Source organism: Siniperca chuatsi, linkage group LG19 (genome assembly GCF_020085105.1).
Source record: "Siniperca chuatsi isolate FFG_IHB_CAS linkage group LG19, ASM2008510v1, whole genome shotgun sequence".
Taxonomy (NCBI): domain Eukaryota; kingdom Metazoa; phylum Chordata; class Actinopteri; order Centrarchiformes; family Sinipercidae; genus Siniperca; species Siniperca chuatsi.
Window position 1 is genome coordinate 24,811,771 of NC_058060.1, and position 24,006 is coordinate 24,835,776.

Here is a 24,006-nt window from a genome sequence, read left to right on the forward strand (position 1 = left end):
GAGCAACACTTGATTCTTCCTCAGTCACAAATAAAACTCTGGAGAAGTAATTCAACATATGGGCTTCATTCACACCAACATGCAGGACATGTATCTTTATAGAAGCTGGACTGTGGAGATTTACATCACATGAGAAGTAAGATGGGATTTACTTCTCATTTACTTCTCATCAGGATATCAGGATTTGTGTTTTTCTGCAATAATACAAAACTGTCACGATATGAGAATAACAAATATATACATCATCTTAATCAGTAATAATGACACTACAGTTTATATTTAGTCATTTTATGTTGTGTTTTGCTGATTCATTTCATGTCAAAAGATGAAAAAATATATAACAAGTTATTAAAATGTTCTGGTGTTCAGTGTGTGACCAAAGCTTAAGTCTTTTCACCAAAATCAAGAGATTTTCAGTAACTGAAAGCTTCTCTAATCAATACTTTTATATTAACTTTGGATCATCTGACGACATGAAAGTGAAAGAGGTCGTTCATAGTGAAACGCACAGATAATTATTGCCAGACTTCAGTTCTTTAGTTCAGTTTTCTGCAATAACACAATCTGTTGGGATATACTAGAAAAAGAGACTATTTTAGTGTCTTACAAACAATCATAAGTGAAACCAGGCAACCAAAAGAGAAAAGAAAGACAGGAGCGAGAAAGAAAACACTCAGAGGGAAAGCAGCTGCTGACAAAGCAGTGTTTCAGAAGGGTTTAATATTGGTATGTAAAGTGGCTAGCAGAGTGAATCAGCTGCAGGACCATCATCACCATCTTCTCATGTTACTGAGGACGTCGTCAGAGAAGTTGAACAGCTGAGTTATTATTGAACATGACTCCCTGTATTAAGACCAGTGAAGCAGCAGAATCTAATCCTGTTTCCCTTTAATACTGCGGCTACCTTCTCCTGTAAATGCACGGATCGTGTCTTTAAGTCTCTAAAGTTTAATTCTGCCGCTTCTGTGTTACAGCACACTGGACAAGCACTCGTTGGAAACGAATTCACCTTAATTGTGCAAATAAAACGGGAGCTTTCTCAGAGTAGGAGTCAGAGTCAGATGGCTTTCTGCCTTTGTCTTACGCTCAGAGTTGAATGAAGACTTGAACAGCTGACGACAAACAGACATCATCTGTTTGTAGTCAGCTGGGAAACTACAGTGAAGCCTTGATTGAATCCAGACTTTGTCCAGGTTTTATCTGCTTCTTTCTGTTCCTCACAAGCAAATATTTATCTGTTATAATATGAGAAACGGATGATATTGGTGGTAATGACCAAAAACGAGCAACACTTGAATCTTCCTCGGTCACAAATAAAACTCTGGAGAAGTAATTCAACAAATGGGCGTCATTCACACCAACATGCAGGACATTTATCTTTATAGAAGCTGGACTGTGGAGATTTACATCACATGAGAAGTAAGATGGGATTTGAATATCAGGATTTGTGCTTTTTCTGCAATAATACAAAATTGTCACGATATGAGTAAACCGAACAAATATATACATGTACATCATCTTAATCAGAAATAATGACACTACAGTTTATAGTTATTTATAGTCATTTTATGTTGTGTTTTGCTGATTAATTCAAAAAGCGAAAAAATATATAACAAGTTATTAAAATGTTCTGGTGTTCAGTGTGTGACCAAAGCTTAAGAGTTTTCTTGTCAGATTACAAACAGACATAATAATAATAATAATAAAACTTTGTTTTGATAAGTGCTCTATAAATAAAGTACAAAGTGCTTCACAACAAGAGAAACTGACTCAGACAACCTAATGTCTTCAGGCAAATTGGCTCTGTCCCCCTTAGTTTCCATCCTGGACTAAGGATGAGACAGGAGACCCCTGCCCGAAGATCTCAAACTACGTGAAGGTTCATAAGGGATTACAAGGTCTAAAATATAGCCTGGAGCCATGAAGAGCCTTAAAAGTAATCAATAAGATCTTAAAATCAATCCTAAAACAAACAGGGAGCCAATGTAAAGAGCCTGAAACAGGTGTGATGTGACAAAAAAATATATAACAAGTTATTAAAATGTTCTGGTGTTCAGTGTGTGACCAAAGCTTAAGAGTCTTTTCACCAAAATCAAGAGATTTTCATTAACTGAAAGCTTCTCTAATCAATATTTTTACATTAACTTTGGATCATCTGACGACGTGAAAGTGAAAGAGGTCGTTCATAGTGACAAACGCTCAGATAATTATCACCAGACTTCAGTTCTTTAGTTCAGTTTTCTGCAATAACACAATCTGTTGGGATATACTAGAAAAAGAGACTATTTTACAAAGTGTGTTACAAACAATCATCTGTTAAACTGTGAGAAAAGTCTGGCATTGGTGGTGAAAAACAGAACTTCAGAGCGGTAACTTTATGCATGCAGGCTGGATGCTGCTTTCTCACATCAACTTCCAAAATTAATTAGAAATATAAAGTGGGAATTAACTACAATTCACCATGTTTCCACATGGTGGAGATGCAACAGAGAGCAAAACAGAAAAATCCATTAAAATACGTGTTAATCTGCATTTATGTTGTCATAAACAGAACAAAGCTGCAGAGGCACTTTGGGTTCAGAATATCTGAATGAATAATAATAAAAAAGCCAAAATAAAGTCCAGGTGCAGGTGGAGGAGGTGGCTGAGTGTGGAGCAGAAGGAGTGGAGGAGTCTCAGTGTGTCTGCAGAGACGGTGTAGAAGGACAGAGCAGCAGCAAAGAGTCCAGATACACTGACGATACTCTGTCACATCCAGAGGAACACACAGGGACGATGGTGGACTTGCCTTTGTGTCTGACAGTGGAGCTGATCTCAGAGCAGTTCAGACTGCAGCACTGACACTCATCTCCACTTGTTGTGATTCCTCCGTCAGTCACTGCTGGGTGAAGCTCTCCTCTCCACTCCACCTCCCAGTAACATGGCCCAGTCAGAGCCTCTCCACACACCAGCTGCTGCTTCAACCTCTGGATCATCAGGACACAGCTGGTCCTCTCAACACAACCACATTTCTGATTCCTCACATTCTGATAGAGATCACCACTGCCATCTGATGAGAGAAGAAGACAGACAGCAGAAGTCATAAATCAGTGTTTACAGAGACTCCCTCCATCAGCTGTCAGTCAGTGAAGCAGCACATCCAGTATAAAGACCAGCAGGGACCTCAGTCCTGTTCAGACCAGAAGTGGAGCGGCTGTGTAGCGCAGCCAGCTTCCTTTCAGCGCTCATGTTAACGTGTTGGAGTGAACACACTGAGCTGGAAGCTCACACACCTGCAGAGACTTTGAGCATCGAGTCTGTTTACTCTGCAGATTTCACTGAAGCACACAGTGGAAATAAAGTGCTGAGAGTCCCTGAACGCACCATGACTGCAGAAACAGAGAGATGTTCACTGCTCACTTTAATGATGGATTTACTGCTGTTAGCAGACTTCTGAAATATTACATGACAAATGTGTTAATATGGAGTCTGTTATAAAAACATTTGGACACAACAAAAGACAAATGGACAAATATATATGATGTTAAAGGTCCTACATGTTCAAAGACTGAACAGCTAAACATCAGCTGTGATTACTGGACTTCAGCAGAGGTTCTGGTCTGTAGAAAGACCACATGGTGACTGAATGTAACGATGGTTCTTTGAAATGAGAGCCAGTGATCTGCAGGCTTCAGTCAGACTGATCTCAGAGCTGTGACAAAGATGAACTGATCAATTGTTTAGTGTTGAAATGAGAGAACAAACACTTGGAGATCAGATTTGATGCTACGACAGTCTGATGAACGAGGACACTGTCTCTGTACATGTTGTAATGCTGCCAGCTGGAATCCAGCTTTATTTCCTGTAGACATGAACACAACAACAACAGTCGTCTTCACATCGACTCAGACACATGATCACAACGAGCTTCTGGCTCATCTGATTGGCTGACTGTTCTCTCTCTCTCTGTCTCTCTGTCCAATCCTGAAGCCCTTCACCATCCTCCTCTCATAGCTTCACTGAGGAAAGCAGCCACTGAGAAGGTCGGAGGTTTACAGGAAATACTGGATCTTTGCTTTGATACTAACTGTGTTTAGTACAATACTGCTGAAAGCAGCACGGACTGACTCCAGCCCTCTACTGACCTCAGAGTCTCCAGTCTGCAGTGTGGACTCTCCAGTCCAGCAGACAGCAGCTTCACTCCTGAATCCTGCAGGTTGTTTTCACTCAGCTCCAGCTCTCTCAGATGGGAGGGGTTGGACTTCAGAGCTGAGGCCAGAGAAGCACAGCTGATCTCTGACAAACTGCAGGCCCTCAATCTGAATAAAGAATAAAAAATGTAACTTTAGAAGACGATGTTCCTGCTTGAAATCATTCAACGTTTAATAATCTGTTCAGAGCTGAAGAAGGTTGAGATAGTAGAAGTTTACTTGAAACAGATGATTTATCTATTGTATTTATGTATTTTTAGTGTCATTTATTTAAAAAATATGATGTGAAATATAAGATTTAAATCAAGAGTCTAAGAGGTTCAGAGTGAATTATCCAGTGGAGATTTTTCTTGTTAGATTCAGGTTTTAAATGTGTAGCTCAACATTGCTCTGCCACAGTCAGTGGACTAAACCACTGAAGAAGAAAACAGACTTCAGCATTAAGATACTCAGTGTGGATCAGTCTAATATCAGCCTTATGTCTGCAGTTTAGTGTCACCACAACTTTCACATCATATTAATCTCAGCACAGAAGTAAAAAACGGTGTCTGACCTCAGAGTCTCCAGTCTGCAGTGTGGATTCTCCAGAAAATCACACAGCAGCTTCACTCCTGAATCCTGCAGCTTGTTGTCACTCAGGTCCAGCTCTCTCAGATGGGAGGGGTTGGACTTCAGAGCTGAGACCAGAGAAGCACAGCTGATCTCTGACAAACTGCAGCTCCACAATCTGAATAAAGAATAAAAGATGGAGAAAAAAATCCATTAATAATCCAATCAGATGTGTTCAGGTTTTAAATGTGTAGCTCAACATCACTCTGTCCTAATCAATGAGCTTCTCCCTAAAATGAGTAGAGTGACTTTGTCATTGTGTTATTGTGGATCATCATCATGTCAGCACAACATTCATACACCTATTCATGTCAACACAGATCAATAACATGCTGCTGATCTCAGTCAGGTCTGGAATTACAGTAGAAACATTATATTGAAAAAAAAAGAGTTTATAAAATATGATTTGTTATAAATTAAACTACCCAGCAGTTTGTACGATTAGTCGATTGACAGAAAATTAATCTGCAGCTGTTTTGATGGTTGAAGTTCCTGTAAAATCACTTCCTGGCTGCAGCTTCTCAGATGTGCAGATTTGCTGCTTTTCCTCTGAATGACTGTAATAACTGTAATGTTTTGTTAATAATGTCGAGCTTTGGACTGTCGGTCGGACACAACAACATGGTGAAGGCGTCACTTTGGGCTCTGGGTCGTCGTGACGGCGTTTCTCACTGTTTTCACAAGTTTTACAAACCAAACCGATCGATCGATCGATGGATGGAGAAAAGAATCGGCAGATGGATCCAGAATGAAAAGCATCATCAGCTGCAGTCCGATACAAACCGGTTCAACATGAGCTCCAGCTCCACCAGCTGCAGCAGCAACATCCTGCTTTACATTAATGCACGAGGAATAATAATCTGATGATAGAATATATAACAGCACAACAGCCACAGGGACGCTGCACTGCTTTAATGCTTTAAGCACTTTTTCCTGATTATACTCACAGACTTTTACTGAAGTAACATTTTCACTGCAGTACTGTTACTTGTAACAGAGTCAGGGTATATTCAGGAAGTTACATTTAATATCTTTTAACACCTTTTTAGGACCCTTTCCATACATTTTACGACTTGGTCACACACAGACAAGACAGACAGACTGGCTGTGGACCTTTGGACTCTTTGTTTAAACTGTGATCAGAAGAAGAGGATCTCGACCAGCGCGTCCAAGCAAGAGGCGTTGTGGTTGAATGTTTTTGTTGACTGCTGAAAGTATGTGTATGTGAGCAGTCTGAATAAATTAGACATAACCTGTAAAACGCCCTGCTGCATCCATCTTTATGCCAGGGGAACCCACGGTAGCAACAGCTACATTATCATTTTTAAAAACGACTAAATTCTGAACAGATTAAAAATTGATTTATATTTGAAAAATAACAAAATATTGTTTCTAGAGCAGCAAGAGTAAAGTTCACAACAGCAAAGTCATTCTATACACTCAATAATATCTCACTGGTAACAAATCTTCATCATCAAGTGTCAGTAAAAGAAGCATAATATTCCTGACATCAACATGCTGAGTGAAGTTTAGAAAGAACGAAGAACTCAGACATCAGTCAGTATCAGTCCTTCCTGCTGTCCTCTGTCCTCCTCCCTCTGCTGCTGCTGAGATTCACTACCTGGCAGCAGGTACCGCTTGTAGAGGGAGGAGGGGCTGGTTTGGAGGGGGGGCTGCCGCCTCAGCCAGCTGCTAAGTTTACAAGAAATTTTAAGACTTGTGGCAAACTAAGATACACAGTCAGGCTACATACAGATAGCTTTCATTTTAGCTTGTTCGTAACAATTAGCTATTAGCTTAGTAAGCGCGCTGTGGTTGTAACAACAACTATGGACAAAGCAGGTGAAAAAAAAATGGCTTTTCTGCTTTTTCCTCGAGTTGTCGTCAACTCCAGTTCGTTACCTTCACTTAACCTGGTTCACTGTCTCCACCGCGGCCGCTCTGCTCTGCTGTCCGCTGTGTGTAGGAGCTGAGCCCGCCTTCGGTCAAACACGCGGAGGAGAGGACAGAGAAGCTAGCACGACCATAACATAGTTTTAACGGATCTGCATCTGCATGATTCAAGTGGGTCACATTTTCAGGGCGGAAAATCTGGTATTCTGTATTAATCCGGGAAAATAAATAAATAAATCACATTCCCGATACTGAAAACAAGCCACAAAATCTAATACCTCGGAAAATGACGTTAAGACTTTAAGAGCCTAAATTTTACTTAATTGATTTATCAACTTTTATAATAATAGAATATTTATTTAATACTTTTAAAGACCCCGCGGTCACCCTGAGAGTATTTTTACAGTGTGGTATTACTACTTTTACTTAAATAAAGTACTAGAAAAGGTTTCAGTCGTAGTCATCTGGACACTGTTTTCAGAATCAAGACGTTTCGGCTCCCATCCGGAAGTCATTCTCAATTGTGAAAATGGTCTGAGAACTCAGAAATTTAAGCTACTCTGTGTTACATAAGCCCTGCCCTCAGGAAGGAGTCTACCTGAGTGTCTGCTGTTTACCCTGCCTAGTTTCACCTGAAACTGACCTTCTTTTGTTTCCATGATGGCCCGGTAATCAGGCCTATTGTTTTCTGGCTGCACCTCCCTCATCACTGTTAAGTACCTGATTAGCATATGATTGGCTTGACCAAGGTGCTAATACACTGTGGTAAACAGTTGGCAAGTTGAATCTCAGACCACCATTTCTGTTTAAAGAGGGGTTCTCTTTTTTCACAAAAATGGCTTCTTTGACTCCTCTTTCAAACCAACTCTTCTCTCTACTTAGAATCTTCACCTCGCTGTCTTCAAATGAGTGGTTTGTAGCTTTTCGATGCAAATGCACGGCACTCTGCAATCCCGAGTTAGCGTGTCATCTGTGCTGATAAAGTCTTTTGTGAAGTGGCTGTTTGGTTTCGCCTATGTACCGTTCTTTGCAGTTTTCCTCACTGCATTGAATTGAATAAACTACATTGCTCTGTTTTTGTGTGGGCATCTTGTCCTTAGGGTGAACGAGTTTCTGTCTTAAAGTGTTGCCCGGTTTAAAGAAAACAGGAACATCGTGCTGTCTAAAGATCCTTTGTAGTTTTTCAGACAGTCCAGATACATAAGGAATGGAGACACCGTTCCTTTTTGGTTCTGTTTCCCTTTTGTCCTATTTTTTTGGCTCTTTTAACTTTGTTGAGAGCCCAAGTCAAAGAGCAAGTATTGATCTGTATGTGTTGGTTTCCTGTACACTTCTATCTGGAGCTTTCCGTCCTCTCCTCTGAGAGTAGAACAATCAAGAAAGGCCAGGCAGTTCTCTTTGGCATCCTCTTGTGTGAACTTGATGTTGGGGTCCACAGTATTGATATGCTCTGAGAACGCTTCCAAGTCTTGTTTCTTGATCTTCACAAAGGTGTCATCCACGTAGCGGTACCAATGACTTGGTGGTGTGCCCGGGAACGAGGATAATGCCTTCTTCTCAAACTGTTCCATGTACAGGTTGGCCACGAAGGGAGACACCGGAGAGCCCATGGCACAGCCGTGAATCTGTCTGTAGAAGTGTCCCCGGAATTGGAAGTAGGTTGTGTTGAGACAGATGTCTAATAGTTTGCAGATGTGTTCAGGTGTAAGCTTGGTCCTTTCCTGCAAGGTGGAGTCCTCCTGCAGTCTTCTCCTCACCACTGTCACTGCTTCTGAGGTTGGGATGCAGGTGAACAAGGACACAACATCATACGAAACAATTACGTCATCTGGGTCCAACTGGAGATGTTTCACTTTGTCCACAAATTTCTTTGTGTTTTCCACATGATGTTGTGGGTTCCCCACCAACGGAGCCAAGATTGTAGTCAAATGTTTGGCTACGTGGTATGTGATGGAATCTGTGCTGCACACGAAGGGTCTGAGTGAAACATTCTCTTTGTGAATTTTAGGAAGGCCATAGATGACATGACATGGAATGGCTTCCCCAGGGGAAAAGTTGAGCCCTTTGGAGAGCACATCTTTTTCTGCCTGAGTCACATCCAAATTATTCTAAATTTTGTGCCGTTTATTCGTGTTGCTGTTGTTGTGTAAAGGCCTTAACAGTGGACATTTTCTACAGTTTCTCTAAGAAACTATCTTTTGTGACTAAATTCAGTACGTAACATGACAATATGAACTAAAGGAAATCTACAACTTTATGGATGTAAGTTATGTATGAACATAAACTAGGTTCAATTATTAATTAAACATTTAAGATCTATAATAGTAACAGAGTCAGTGAACTGACCCCAGAATTTCCAGTCTGCAGTGTGGACTCTCCAGACAATCACACAGCAGCTTCACTCCTGAATCCTGCAGCTTGTTGTTGTAGCCCAGCTCTAGCTCTCTCAGATGGGAGGGGTTGGACTTCAGAGCTGAGACCAGAGAAGCACAGCTGATCTCTGACAAACTGCAGCACCTCAATCTGAATAAAAAATAAATAATGTAACTTTAGAAGACAATGTTCCTGGTTGAAATCATTCAGTGTTTAATAATCTGCTCAGAGCTAAAGAAGGTTGAGAAAGTAGAAGTTTAGAAAATGGAAACTCCAAACACCTGAACTCAACAGGTTGCAGCATCAAAACTGTAAAATACAGAAAGGAAAGAGAGCTCTCCTTAATATTAATGACATCGTGCTGCTGCTTCAATAAAGACGTAGTGACTTCACCTCTTAACCTCTGCCAGCTCCACCAGTGGCTCCATCTATACAAACTCATGTTGTGCAGCCAAACACAAATAAAAACCATTACATAACAATGTTGGAAAAAGCAAATACTGAATATATTTGTTATTATCTGATAGTTGAAATAGAGATTATTTATTCTTTGTATTTATGCATTTTTTATCTTTTATTTTAAAAAGCCCATAAGGTGACATTTGAGATGAAAATCAAGAGTTTAAGAGGTTCAGAGTGAATTATCAGTGGAGATTTTTCTTGTTATATTCAGGTTTTAAATGTGTAGCTCAACATTGCTCTGCCACAGTCAATGGACTAAACCACTGAAGAAGAAAACAGACTTCAGCATTAAGATACTCAGTGTGGATCAGTCTAATATCAGCCTTACGTCTGCAGTTTAGTGTCACCACAACTTTCACATCATATTAATCTCAGCACAGAAGTGAAAAATGCTGTCTGACCTCAGAGTCTCCAGTCTGCAGTGTGGACTCTCGAGAAATTCACACAGCAGCTTCACTCCTGAATCCTGCAGCTTGTTTCCACTCAGCTCCAGCTCTCTCAGATGGGAGGGGTTGGACTTCAGAGCTGAGACCAGAGAAGCACAGCTGATCTCTGACAAACTGCACTTCCTCAATCTGAATAAAGAATAAAAGATAGAGATAAAAATCCTCTGTGTCCCTGTATGTGTGTGTGTGTGTGTGTGTTCGGAAGGATCAATATCAATGATCAGACATTATTTATGAAAACACATTGACGTTAACAGAAATTAAAGAAATATTTCTACTTCACCAAGTAAACTTAATTAATTTAAAACAAAAATTAGTTCAGAGGATCTTCTGTTTACACATGTGACCTTTAACTAAAATTTATACACATTCATTTACTTCAACAGCTAACAGGGGACATTTTCTACAGTTTATTTAACAGAAGTCTTTTGTGACTGCAGACTAAATTTAGTACAAGAAACATGAAAATGTGGACAAAAGGAAATTTACAACTTTATGGATGTAAGTTATGTATGAACATAGACTAGGTCCAATTATTAATTAAACATTTAAGATCTACAATAGTAACAGAGAGTCAGTGAACTGACCTCAGAGTCTCCAGTCTGCAGTTTGGACTCTCCAGAAAATCACACAGCTGCTTCACTTCTGAATCCTGAATGTAGTTGTAGCTCAGCTGTAGCTCTCTCAGATGGGAGGGGTTGGACTTCAGAGCTAAGGCCAGAGAAGCACAGCTGGTCTCTGACAAACTGCAGCCCCTCAATCTGAATAAAGAATAAATGATGTAACTTTAGAAGACAATGTTCCTGCTTGAAATCATTCAGTGTTTAATAATCTGCTCAGAGCTGAAGAAGGTTGAGAAAGTAGAAGTTTAGAAAATGGAAACTCCAAACACCTGAACCCAACAGGCTGCAGGTTCAAAACTGTAAAATACAGAAAGTGAAAAAGAGCTCTCATTAATATTAATGACATCGTGCTGCTGCTTCAATAAAGACATAGTGACTTCACCTCTTTACCTCTGCCAGCTCCACCAGTGGCTCCATCTATACAAACTCATGTTATGTAGCCAAACACAAATAAAAACCCACAGAAACTGTTATGTTAGAAATGTGTTAGAAATGTGAACAAAAGACATCTACAACATTTCTTTTAGGAATAGTGGAGTCATAAAATCAAAGCTTCTTCAGTTTAAACTCTTCAGTCAGTATAAGCATCATATTGCTTCATAAACATGTTGGAAAAAGCAAATACTGAATATATTTGTTATTATCTGATAGTTGAAATAGAGATTATTTATTTATTCCATTTATGTATTTTTCATTATGATTTATTTAAACAAAAACATGATGTGAAATATAAGATAGAAATCAAGAGTCTAAGAGGTTCAGAGTGAATTATCCAGTGGAGATTTTTCTTGTTAGATTCAGGTTTTAAATGTGTAGCTCAACATTGCTCTGCCACAGTCAATGGACTAAACCACTGAAGAAGAAAACAGACTTCAGCATTAAGATACTCAGTGTGGATCAGTCTAATATCAGCCTTACGTCTGCAGTTTAGTGTCACCACAACTTTCACATCATATTAATCTCAGTACAGAAGTAAAAAATGCTGTCTGACCTCAGAGTCTCCAGTCTGCAGTGTGGACTCTCCAGAAAACCACACAGCAGCTTCACTCCTGAATCCTGCAGCTTGTTGTCACTCAGGTCCAGCTCTCTCAGATGGGAGGGGTTGGACTTCAGAGCTGAGACCAGAGAAGCACAGCTGATCTCTGACAAACTGCAGCCACTCAATCTGAATAAAAAATAAATGGAGAAAAAAATCCATTAATAATCCAATCAGATGCGTTCAGGTTTTAAATGTGTAGCTCAACATCACTCTGTCCTAATCAATGAGTTTCTCCCTAAGATGAGTAGAGTGACTTTGTCATTGTGGATCATCATCATGTCAGCACAACATTGATCTGTGTTGACATGAATAGTTGTATGAATGTTGTGGCATCTCCATCAACACACAGCTGACTGACTGTGAGCTTCATCCTCAATCATCTTTATAACTGGATCAAAGGAGCACTGAGCAAAGTGAGAGGCATGTTCTCTTCATCTTAAATGTAACCTAGTACCTTCCCGTACAAATATCGTGTATTATTTATGCTCCTGTTTACCGGTGGAGTCGGAACACAAGCTGACATCACTTTCTGACAGGAAGCATCGTTACATGTTGAAGTGTCGTTGGTGACGGATCAGACACAATGCTTCAAACACCTTTCTCTGTCTCTGTGCTCCTGTATGTGAGTTTTAGAGTGTGTTTGTGTCTGTATGTGAAAGAGAGGGGCTTTATGTATAAATGTAGACGTTCCTGTAAAATACTGTGTTCTGAAGGTTATGTATAAAAAGACATTATTCCTGAAAATGTGTTGATCTTTTATTTTTTTATATATAGATGTGTTTCACGTGTAACAAAAAATACAAATCTTGATTTAATTTCGCAGCACACTGAAGGATAAATCCCACAGTTTCCTTAATAACACCAACCCAGATTGAGTACAGACTCAATTTGGAGCCAAACTGTTCAGACTGACAAACTTTTTAAAAATATCTGTTGTGATTTGAGCTCAGACAAACCCAGAAAACAAGAACTGAAGGAAATTTAAAACTTCTGTCATGGATTCAAATTTGGTAGATATACACTGAACAAGGGCAAAATACATGAACTGACCTCAGAGTCTCCAGTCTACAGTGTGGACTCTCCAGTCCAGCAGACAGCAGCTTCACTCCTGAACCCTGCAGCTTGTTGTAACTCAGGTCCAGCTCTCTCAGATGGGAGGGGTTGGACTTCAGAGCTGAGGCCACGACTTCACAGTGCGTCTCTGAGAGTCCACAGCCAGAAAGTCTGTGATGATGGAGAATATAAAACTTAAGAATAATAAAATCTGACACTTTATTATTCACAAGGTTTGTGGTTTGAAACTTGAGCTCCTCCTGTCCACATGTCAAAGTGTCCTTGAGTAACATCAGAAAGCCCAAATTGCAGCTTTAGACAAAAGTGTCTGCCAAATGACTGCAATGTAAACATGTCATACTTTGATTAACAGTGTGCTGTGCTTTGTGTTAAACTTTATTTTAACGTGATGTTCAATGAGCTGTAAAATCACTGTAGGTTTTAAAGCCGTCCCCCTTGTTAACCTGCTCAGAAGCTGCTCTGTGCTTTGTCTCGTAGCGGCGCTTCACATTGCTGCTTTTAATAATCGCCACGGTCTTGGAACATGTGAGACATACTGGCTTTGAGCTGCCTGTGGGAAGACTAGACATGCAAAAGTCTGTCCATTCTTGATTAAAAGCGTTTATTGCTGTCTACTTTTCTCTTTTTACAGCACGCCATGTGAAATAATTTCTCTGACTCACCTCTACACTGTGAGTGTGTATCTCACTCACTCGGCTCATTTGAGATGAGCCAGGCCTGCGTAGACTTGCTCTGACGTCATGCACACGTGGGCAACGATAACCTCAGGAGATCGGGCCGGCTGCAGTTTTTAGAGCCAGGCGCCACTCTCTCTCTACATGGCCTTGGAACTGTAGCGACGGAGGAGGCTACAGCAACTAGGAGTAAAACCTAAGAAGCATCCAAGAAAAGTGTCTGATGCTCCAGATAAAAAAGAAACTCGGCGTTCAGAGGAAGGATTACAGTTAAAACAAAAAAGCGATTGACGGCGAAGACAAACATGGATAACCATTGGTGTAGCTTTAGCTTTTCCTGGTTGGAGAGCTGAGAGATGAAACTGAGGGCAGACACAGATGTCACGTTACTGCTCTTGGACAGGTTGGTAAAATATTTGGAGTAGGTAATGTAGCAATAACATTTACTCTACCTAAATAATGGATTATTGTCTTGGAACTGTGGAAGTTTCTCTGTATTTTTGTAACTATTTCTGAACATGAGCCTGAGGCGAGCTCACCTCTACATCATAAGCATACGTTCAGTGTTTGTGTAATTACTCTCACTGGGAGACACAAAAGTTTCGCACTCCAGCTTTAATAATTCTCAATAATTTTTCAGTATTCTCTATGACAATTTAATGTAATAATTATTTCAGTGTTTAGTAAATGTCCCTAAAAAAAAAATCAGTTCAAGGGGCGAAACAGAACTGCCTACCTAAACAAGGAAGCCCTCCTTCCCAGGTCCAAATCTTGACATTTTAATGCAAAGGATATGAATTATTTATATTATGTTATAAATATGCATAGGTGACATGTGGTGGCAGCTTTTTTTAAAAATTTTGTTCTAGGGGTAACAGTTTTTTAAGTGGAGTTCACCTGGCTGAAGTAAATGTTTTGGAAACAAGACTACAACAATATAATTTCTCCTCTGAGCTTGGTGACGGTAAAAATCCCTCCACTGAACTGAACCTGCTGAGCTCTCCTTCACTGGCAGAATGAACCTGGAGGCCGTCCCAGCAGCTGACTGTGTAATGAGCTGCTGTCTGAGGAAATCAGCTGCTAAATACACAAAGACTGGCTGCTAACTCAACGAAAACCACAGTGGAAATGTGTGCTGCTATTTTCTCTGCATATCTTGCCTTTAGAGTCACTGATGTGAAATGGTTCAGAAAGGAAACACGTTGTCCGACAGTTTGATTTTGCAAACTGATATCATTTCTCACATTAAGGTGACCAGATGGAAAAGGTGAGAAAATGGGACAAGCTTTAAAAAATGCTCTCTATCAGTGAACATTACTAAAGCAGCTTTGGAATAAACCAGTTTACAGACCAGTCCATTCAAATACTACCAGAGAGAGGTAGACAGAGAGAGAGCTTCCTCACTGTTTGTAAATCTAACTCATTTCTAACGTAGCAAAACACATGAAAAGACATTCATTGTTGGAACTAAACAATGTAAAGTTGCAGCTTTTATTTACTGAGGATGGACAGGATGTTCTGTTCTTCAACAGGGAGGATGGCCTCCCCTCACATCCTCTCAAATCAAACTATAGTTATAGATAGATGTGAAAATAGAACAGTCCTTCATATAAAATAGCTCAGAAACTGCAGAGAAGAATTATAATAGCAATAACTGCATGAACGCTTTCATAAAAAAACTTGAACTTCAAGTGATGTTAGTTCCAGCAGATCAGATATCACATGTCTGTGTGTCTGTGTATGAAAAGAACAATAAACAGACACGTTATAGAAACATCATGCATCAATAAATGATGACTGTCAAAACATTTTCAGCACAAACTCTGAAGTCCTCGAGTTTTCCTGCTGGATTTGTATCAAACCTCCATCACCCAAAGAAAGAAAGATAGAAGATGAACTTGATAGTTATAAACACAAAAATGATTTTGTAGACATTTGTAGTTCAACACATGTAGAATTATTTATCAGCAGGTTTATTACTAGTTTAGGAAACTTATAGTGTGGAAGTTTTATATTGTGCATGTGTGTAAAGTGTGTATCTTTACTCTAATACTGATGGCTTCAGCTTTACTTTACACTGTTGGTAATCACATCTGGACTTACACAGCCTTTCTGCAGTTCCTCACAGCTGGAATCAGTCTCTGTCGTCCCTCCACTGATGTGTTGTACTTCTTCAGGTCCAACTCATCCAGAACCTCCTCTGACATCTGCAGCATGTAGGCCAGAGCTGAGCAGTGGATCTCAGAGAGTTCCTTCTCTGATCTGTTCTCTGACTTCAGGAACTCTTGGATCTCCCGATGGACTGAGTGGTCGTTCATCTCCGTCAGACAGTGGAAGATGTTGATGCTTCTGTCAGGAGCGATATCCTCACTGTTCATCTCCTTCAGGTTGTTGATGGCTCTCTGGATGATTTCTGGACTGTTGTCTGTCCGACCCAGCAGGCCTCCTAAGAGTCTCTGGTTGGACTCCAGAGAGAGGCCATGAAGGAACCGAACAAACAGGTCCAGGTGGCCATTTTCACTTTTAAAGGATTTCTCTATGGCTCTCATCAGGAAGAAATCCAGGGATGTCTTCCCCAGGAAGTCCTCCAGTACCTCTGTGTTGCTGTCGGTGTAACAGTGGAACATGTAGACTGCAGCCAGAAACTCCTGAATGCTCAGATGAACAAAGCAGTAGACTGTTTTCTGGAAGATCACACTCTCTCTTCTGAAGATCTCTGTACAAACTCCTGAGTACACCGAGGCCTCTGAGACATCCAGACCACACTGCTCCAGGTCTTCTTGGTAGAACATGAGGTTTCCTTTCTCCAGATGTTCAAACGCCAGCCTCCCCAGCTTCAGAAGAACTTCCCTGTCAGCCTCCGTCAGCTCCTGTGGACTCGTCTCATGACCCTCATCATACTTCTGCTTCTTCCTCTTTGTCTGAACCAGCAGGAAGTGTGAGTACAGGTCAGTCAGGGTCTTGGGCAGCTCTCCTCTCTGGTCTGTAGTCAACATGTGCTCCAGAACTGTAGCAGTGATCCAGCAGAAGACTGGGATTAGACACATGATGTGGAGGCTCCTGGATGTCTTGATGTGCGAGATGATTCTGCTGGACAGCTCTTCATCACTGACTCTCCTCCTGAAGTACTCCTCCTTCTGGGCGTCAGTGAAGCCTCGTACTTCTGTTACCCTGTCAACACATGAAGGAGGGATCTGATTGGCTGCTGCAGGTCGGGAAGTGATCAGACGAGAGCCGAGGGAAGCAGATCCCCTCGATGAGGTTTGACAGCAGCACGTTGACTGATGACTCCTGTGTGACATCAGACACGACCTCATTGTTGTGGAAATCCAGTGAAAGTCTGCTTTCATCCAGGCCGTCAAAGATGAACAGAAGTTTACAGACAGCGAGCTTCTTTGCTGTGAGCTTCTGTAATGTTGGATGGAAAACATGGAGCAGCTGGAGAAGACTGTACCGCTCATCTCTGATCAAGTTCACCTCCCTGAACGAAAGCAGAATCAGCAGACTGACGTCTTGGTTTTCCAAGCCCTCTGCCCAGTCCAGAGTGAACTTCTGCACCGAGAAGGTTTTTCCAACGCCAGCGACGCCGTTCGTCAGAACGACTCTGATGTGTCCCTGTTGGCCGGGTAAGGCTTTAAAGATGTCGTGGCACTTGATTGGAGTGTCATGGAGGGTCTCCATCTTGGAAGCTGTCTCAAGGTGCCTCACCTCATGTTGGGTATTAACCTCTTCACTCTGTCCCTCTGTGATGTAGAGCTCAGTGTAGATCCTGTTGAGGAGGGTTCCTCTTCCTGTTTCATCACTTCCTTCAGTCACATGTTCACATCTCCTCCTCAGACTGATCTTATGTTCATCTAAAACCTCCTGCAGACCACTATCTGCTGAAAGAGAAGAAAAACATTCTGAGACTGAACACAGAGCGAGAATACAGATAAATAAAAGTGTTTTTGAATCTATGATATTCATAACAATATTATGAAAATAAATGTCCCTGTAATTAAACAGAAAGTCCTGTTTTCAGACATGACGACATCAGCAGACAGATGTACAGTCTTACTTTGTACAGTGCTGGTCTGACTGGCTGTCTGCAGTCCAGGTCTTGTTCTGGATCTGTCTCCACACTGGGGACAGGAGGAGTCTCCTGATGAAGCAGACTGGTCCCAGTATGAGGTGATGCACCGTCTGCAGAACCAGTGTCCACAGCTGGTAGAGACCGGATCCTTCAGGACGTCCTGACACAAAGCACAGCAGGACGGCTGCTCCTCCACAGAAACACGACTCCTCTTCCTCTCTCTGTGAAGACATTTCTTTAGAACTAAAATGATTTGGACGACACTGTGTCGAAGCTCAGACGGTCACAGCGAACAGTAAAAGTGTCGTCACTTTTCTGTTTGCCTTCAGCTTTCAGTCTGTAATGAAAATGATTGTTCCTTTTATCTCAACTCTCCTGCTTTCAGAAACACTAATTAACTGCTTTTCCTATCTGACTGTCTTATTAAACATTTAGTGATCTGCCTGTAATTATTAATACAAACTCAACACTTCCTGCAGCTACTTCACAGTAAAAGCCTTCCATTAAAGACAGCTGATTATGTCCTTCACTGTTTTACAGTCACTTTGGGCAGCTTAGCTTGAGTTAGTTAGGTTTAAACTGAGGTTAGAAGTGGTCTGAATAACTGTGGAAGACCAGCAGTGTAAGACACGTAGCATGTAACAGTGGTGTCGCAGGTCCACACAGTTTCCTTTTTTGTATATCCTTCCCTTTGTTTCCCTTCACTCTACTGTCAACTATTGAATGAAGGTATAAATACAATTCAAATATTCAAAAAAACAGAAGTGGTCCAATTCTGCATTTGATCATTTTCTGCCCCTTTTTTCATCCGCAGATCACTTTTAGATAAGTGCTGCCCATGGATGTTTGTTCTTCACCTTCAGGAACAATATATGGCTGAGAGAATCTGAGCTCAAAGGTCCACTTACTAATGTTTCAAAGCAAAGTGTTAATCAAGGTGAGCAAAGCTTTTCTACAAATGCTTTTTCACCACATGTTGCACAATTATAATGAACTGATTTAAGAAGCATCTGGTGGATCATAACAGCTGATCTGAGGAAGAGCCAAACAACTAAATATTCTGAGGACAAATATGAGAAAATGAATGACATGTTTGAAGCAGATTCTTTCAGATTGTGAATGGTTCTAAATCTTTACAGTGACTTCAACATGGCGGCAAAAATATATGAATGTTTTCTTGAAAAGTAAATTCTGAAATGGAGGTTCTCAGGTGTTTTGCTAAAGAAATAAAATGAGATCCATCTTAGTTTGAAACAGTATCTGCACTAATAGTTCCGCATCACGAATATAAATCTTTTAGCATTTAGTCTTCATCCTCAATGCTTCATCTTCCATCAGCTCAGTTTACAGTAAAAACATTACTGAAGTCTGGAGGATGATAACACACAAACTGCTGCTGCTGTCGATAATCAGGAGGTTTAAAAGTTTGCATTAGTCCTCTCAGATCAGATTACAGCTCTTCTAGGTGACTGACAGCTGTCACAGATACTCAGGCTGGATTCAGACAGAATCAGGCGGCCATGTTTATTTGTGCTTAGAACTTAACCGCTGTGAAAAAATCAGAAAATACGATTTTATTCCTCTGATTCACCGGCTTTCTCTGTACCGGCGCTCCCTCCACGTATTCATTCTGTAGGTCACTCGTCTGTCTCTCTCAAACAAACAACACAAACCAAAGGAAGCTGTTTGTTTTAGTACAGACTTCAAGCCAGACACAGGTTTCAGTGATGCTTCAGGCTGACTGTGGAGCAGTTTGACCCGTCTGATCGCCGGCTCGGCCGCCGCAGAGTGACGTTGTGTTTCTCCAAAAGTTGAGTCTGTTTCAACTTTTCTGCCGCAGGTCGCTGCGTTTTTTCCCAGCACCCCCTGCGACCCCCCCACCGCAGCCTAAACGCACTACAGGTATTTTTGCCGCAGCGCCTGATTCTGTCTGAATGCAGCCTAAGAGGAAGATGGCACCAAATATTTCTCTGTCACAAAAAAGATTGTTAAATTTAGGCAGCAATTACATTTTAATGTACAAACACAGAATCAACAGAAAACATGGCATCAGCAGAGGAAACTGAAAATGAGTCACATAAATGAGTTAGTGTCAGTTCTCTTACTTTGTGTCTGAGGGTCCAGGTTCATTACTGAAGAATGGATTGCTTCGTTTGGACCGGTCACTCTTAATAGACCGACAGCTGGATCCTGGAGACTCTGCTCTCTGTCTGTTGGACTGAACTCTGCAAACACCAAGATGTTTTTATTCGTATCACATGAATCCTTGATAAATTCTCTGATGAAAGAGGGAGGGAGGGATGGGAGGGATGATGAGAGAGGGAGAGAGGATGAGAAGCGAGAGAGAGAGAGAGAGAGAGGGAGAGAGAGGGGGGGGAGGTAACTGAAAATGAGTTAGTGTCAGTTCTCTTACTTTGTGTCTGAGGGTCCAGGTTCATTACTGAAGAATGGATTGCTTCGTTTGGACCAGTCACTCTTCAGAGACGGACAGCTGGATCCTGGAGACTCTGCTCTGTCCTCCTCTTCCTCCACACAAACACTCATCTTCTGGCCTTCAGTCAGTCTGAGAGGTGAAACAGAAACACTGACTGTGAGCTCAGAACACGAGAATCAAGAGGAACAAGTTTATTCAAGAGTCACAAACAAGACTGAGAGAAAAGGAAGTAACACACACACACATAGGTTTAATGTGTATTAACCCTGTGTGTACATGTGACATTGGTAAGCATCCGAAGTTCCAACCGGTTGACGTACTGGATGTGGCCGAGGCAGTACAAGTTTTATTAAGTACATCAATCAGCATATGATCAATCCCCGGCCTTAAAGACGCGAGGAAAAGACCGCAGATGTATTATTATGCGTTCTTCTTCTTCTTCACGTCAGCATAATGAAAAGCAGCCACTGACTGTGAGCGCAGAACACAAGAGTTTAGGAAACAAGTCTGTTCAAGAGTCTCAAACAAGACTGACAACAGGAAGCAGCGCGCGCAGTATACATCACGACTTTGTGTCCACAGATGAGTCAAACTGGTCATTCTCACATTTCTTTCCTCTACAGTCCACAGGGAGGAAACCGACTCACAGACTTTGACGGGAAAATAATAAAAATGTTGGATTAACACTCACCCTGCCTCAGCCTTCAGTTTCCTCCTTCTGCTCTGTCGACTCAAAATGGAGTCTGACCTGACTGAACACTTTCAGCTTCAGGTTCCTCCCAGACCTCGATCTACAGGAAATCACAAGACTGTCTCCGTGCGCATGCGTGCGTCTGTCTGTGTGTGTTGCTCCCACAGATCAGCTGTTTAACATGATGTGTTTATGAGCGTCTCTCGTGGCTTCAACAGACTGAATTAAAATGAGTTTTGGTCAAAATGTTGGAACTTAAATTGTGTTTAAATGATGTAAATAAATGAGTTTTGTTTAAGTTCCAACTAAAGTGCTTTAAACTAAATGAACTGAATGTGTTCTGTTACAGACTTACAGGGAACACAAACAGTTCATCTCAGCACAGGAAACCCCCGTTTTTAATCAGTTAACATGTTTGGGGATGATGCTGTTGATTCTTTGTGACTGAGTAATCTTAACTCAAGGTCCAATTAATAGCTGAAAAATGTTACTAATGGTTATTTCAGCCATCTTGTCTGCAGCTGCCGGTCAGCGACGTCACAAAAACATTTACTTATGAATTAATGAACATTTCCATCCTTTCTTCCTTCCACATTAATTTAAATACATGTTGGCAATGTGATTGTATATTAATTAATCATTTTATAAATTGATCGTATGACTTATGTGTAGAATCTGCAAAGTAACTAGTAAGTTCAGCTGTTAGACAGATGCAGTGAAGAGGACAATATTTCCATCTGACATGGAGTACTCGAGTAAAAGTATAAAGTACCAGAAATATTGAAATCCTCGGATTCAATGTTTTATTTCCCCCCAAAATAACTGGGTAACTAGTTTTTAATGTGTGCGTCATTACATGTTGTGTACATGTCACAGGTTTGAACCCAGCCACTGTAGCTCACTGCCATCGGTGTGAGCGTGTGAATGAGAGGCAAACTGTAAAGCACTTTGGATAAAAGCTCTATATAATATATTGTTTCTGTTCTGGGACAAATTCAGAGACATGTTGCTGCTGCAGTTGTTCTAAAGTTAAAAGAAGAACAGTCTCACTTCAGAAACTCGTGTTTTTTCATTAAATCATTAGGATTATTCACTCTAATGTTTGCTGAGACATTCAGGTTTGATAAGTGAACTTGAACTCTGCAGAGTGACGACAAAAACCACACAGGACAACTGCTATAAAAAGCGTGTGACACACACAAGTTATTTAGTCTGACGTTAAAACTAAACTTAGTTTTATTACATCAGGGTTTCATTTTAACTTGTGTGCTGTGAGTTTAATTTCAAATCCAGTTTAACATTTTAAATCAATATGAAGTAAATTATGACTCCATTTAATTTTTGGGGACGTCAGGTCACAACTCCTAATGACAACGGCGGACCTGTTGCATTTGTTTTTGCCCAAAGAAGCGCAGGCAGACATTAATGATCTAGAGAGGATTTCTGCAGCAGCAGCGCAGTGAAGGCCTGCTCCCAGTGAGAGAGAGAGAGAGTCCACCTGGATATCGATGACGCAACAGCTCAGGCAGAAGTGTGTGATGGAGGTGGTGCTGCTGAGCATCCTGTCCTGTCTCTGTGGGCGGAGGTGAAGATCATATTTGACAGACATGCTGTCTACTGGAACAGCTCCAACCCCGAGTCAGTTTTAGTACGAGCTGCCGCAAATCTTTTATTCAACAGGTATCGCACCTGTCAAAAATTCGGATCGCTGCCGGCATGAATACTGACCCCGGTGTGTTAAGGCCTTTAGAAGTAAAAACTGACCTGCTTCCTTCGACGTCTCTGTTTGTTTCCATGCAGCCAGTTGTCCAGTCATGTCTGATCATTGTGGTAGGACCGGGGAGCCTCGCTGTCCTCAGGAAGACTCAAATCCACTGAGCTGAAACTCACAACATCCTCAAGTGTTTCCATCTGCGACTGGAGCTCCTCTTCCTTCACATCTGAGCTGCTGACAAGAAAACAGAGTCTATACATCTGAAACTAAAATCAGTCAAATGTTCAGTAAAAACCATAAAGCTTACAAAGTTGGGAGGCTGACTTCTAGAAACGAATTGTGCATCTTCTGAACAAACCGGTCACTAGTGTAAAATATTCAAAAGAAATGATTTTGTGTACAACCTGTGCAGATCATAGTTTCATTATCAGTCAACAGAGCTCTACATACATGTAATCCTGTCACAGAGGAAAGTGAATGGACACACATTTGATTTAACATTTGCTCAATGTGATTTTCTTGATAAACCCATTTCTACAGTCTGTTTTCACATAACGAGCGTTACTGATATGACCATGGTTAACTATTCACACCGTGAAGCAAAGAAACGCACTGCATTAAAAACACAACGAGCACAGATCAAGAGTAATAACTCCAACACCTGCAGCTCCATCACATTCCTGCTGCTTCTAACAAAAACACACCTACCAGGTGTAATTTAGCTGCAGTGTACATAGACAAAGTTTGAGCCATAACTACCTGTACTGTATGTCAGCGCAGAACTGACATAGATCAAGTTTATCAATTTATCAATTACTCAACAACGTGAACGCAGTGACGCTTATCAGAGAGAGAAATCTATGCTGCTTTTTACATCTAAAGTGCTCCAAGTATCAAACTGAATTACAACTGACAGCTGACAAAACACCTCACTGATGTTCATTATTAAAATTACATAGAACAACCAATGTATTTATCAGCATTGATTATAGAGCACAACTGTTACAACTAAATATACCATTTAAGTTACCACAGACCTTAAACCAGCTGATTTTTTCTTACCTTCCTCTGCACAAAAACATTCACTGTTCTATTAAAATCCAAGGCCGATTCATTTTCCAAATGTGAGAACCGAGACGCTTTCTTGGTTATCTTTAGGGACGCACCGATTCAACCTTTTCTCTCCCGATACTGATTCTCAGTACTCGCAGTATCTGCTGATACCGAGTACCGATCCAATACCAGCATCGTCATTGGATGATAATAATCATGCAACTGTTTTAAACTTATCACCTGAGAAAGGACCTCCAGGATTAAGTGAATCAGCTCATCCTGTTAGTCTGTGAAGCTAAGCTAACATTAGCTCAAACTACTACAGTGTCATGGTGTCAACAACATCAGTCAGATATCAAAACTTTTACACTGTCAGATGTTACTTAGCAGCTGATTGTCAGTCTTACCACGAGAGGACAAATATAAAGCTGTAATCAATAAATATGACAACACTTTTAAATGTCATCGTTACTTTAAACATTGAATATCTTTGACTAATGTAGTAAAACACTAATGTAATATCATATGAATGAGAGCTAAACTGGTCTTTTTTCTGTTGACCTAATCAGGCATCTGCATCATTTTAAGTAACAAGACAAGTTTGTGATTATTGAAACTTATCGTGTTTACAACTGTGTACAGCATCAAATCAACAGAAA

The 24,006-nt window shown here is 40.9% G+C and overlaps 1 protein-coding gene across 1 annotated transcript; it reads right to left on the reverse strand.

Annotated features, from left to right (window-relative positions):
- Positions 1-1,363: 1,363 nt before the first annotated feature.
- Positions 1,364-22,491, reverse strand: LOC122866457 (NACHT, LRR and PYD domains-containing protein 12-like). The gene is given in 15 exon segments (XM_044176146.1): positions 1,364-3,049; positions 4,125-4,298; positions 4,744-4,917; positions 9,039-9,215; positions 9,929-10,102; positions 10,561-10,734; positions 11,588-11,761; positions 12,686-12,859; positions 15,487-16,609; positions 16,612-16,635; positions 16,638-17,264; positions 17,441-17,676; positions 19,561-19,680; positions 19,869-20,018; positions 22,345-22,491. Coding segments are annotated over 15 exon segments (3,576 nt in total). The 5' UTR covers positions 22,407-22,491; the 3' UTR covers positions 1,364-3,036.
- Positions 22,492-24,006: the final 1,515 nt, after the last annotated feature.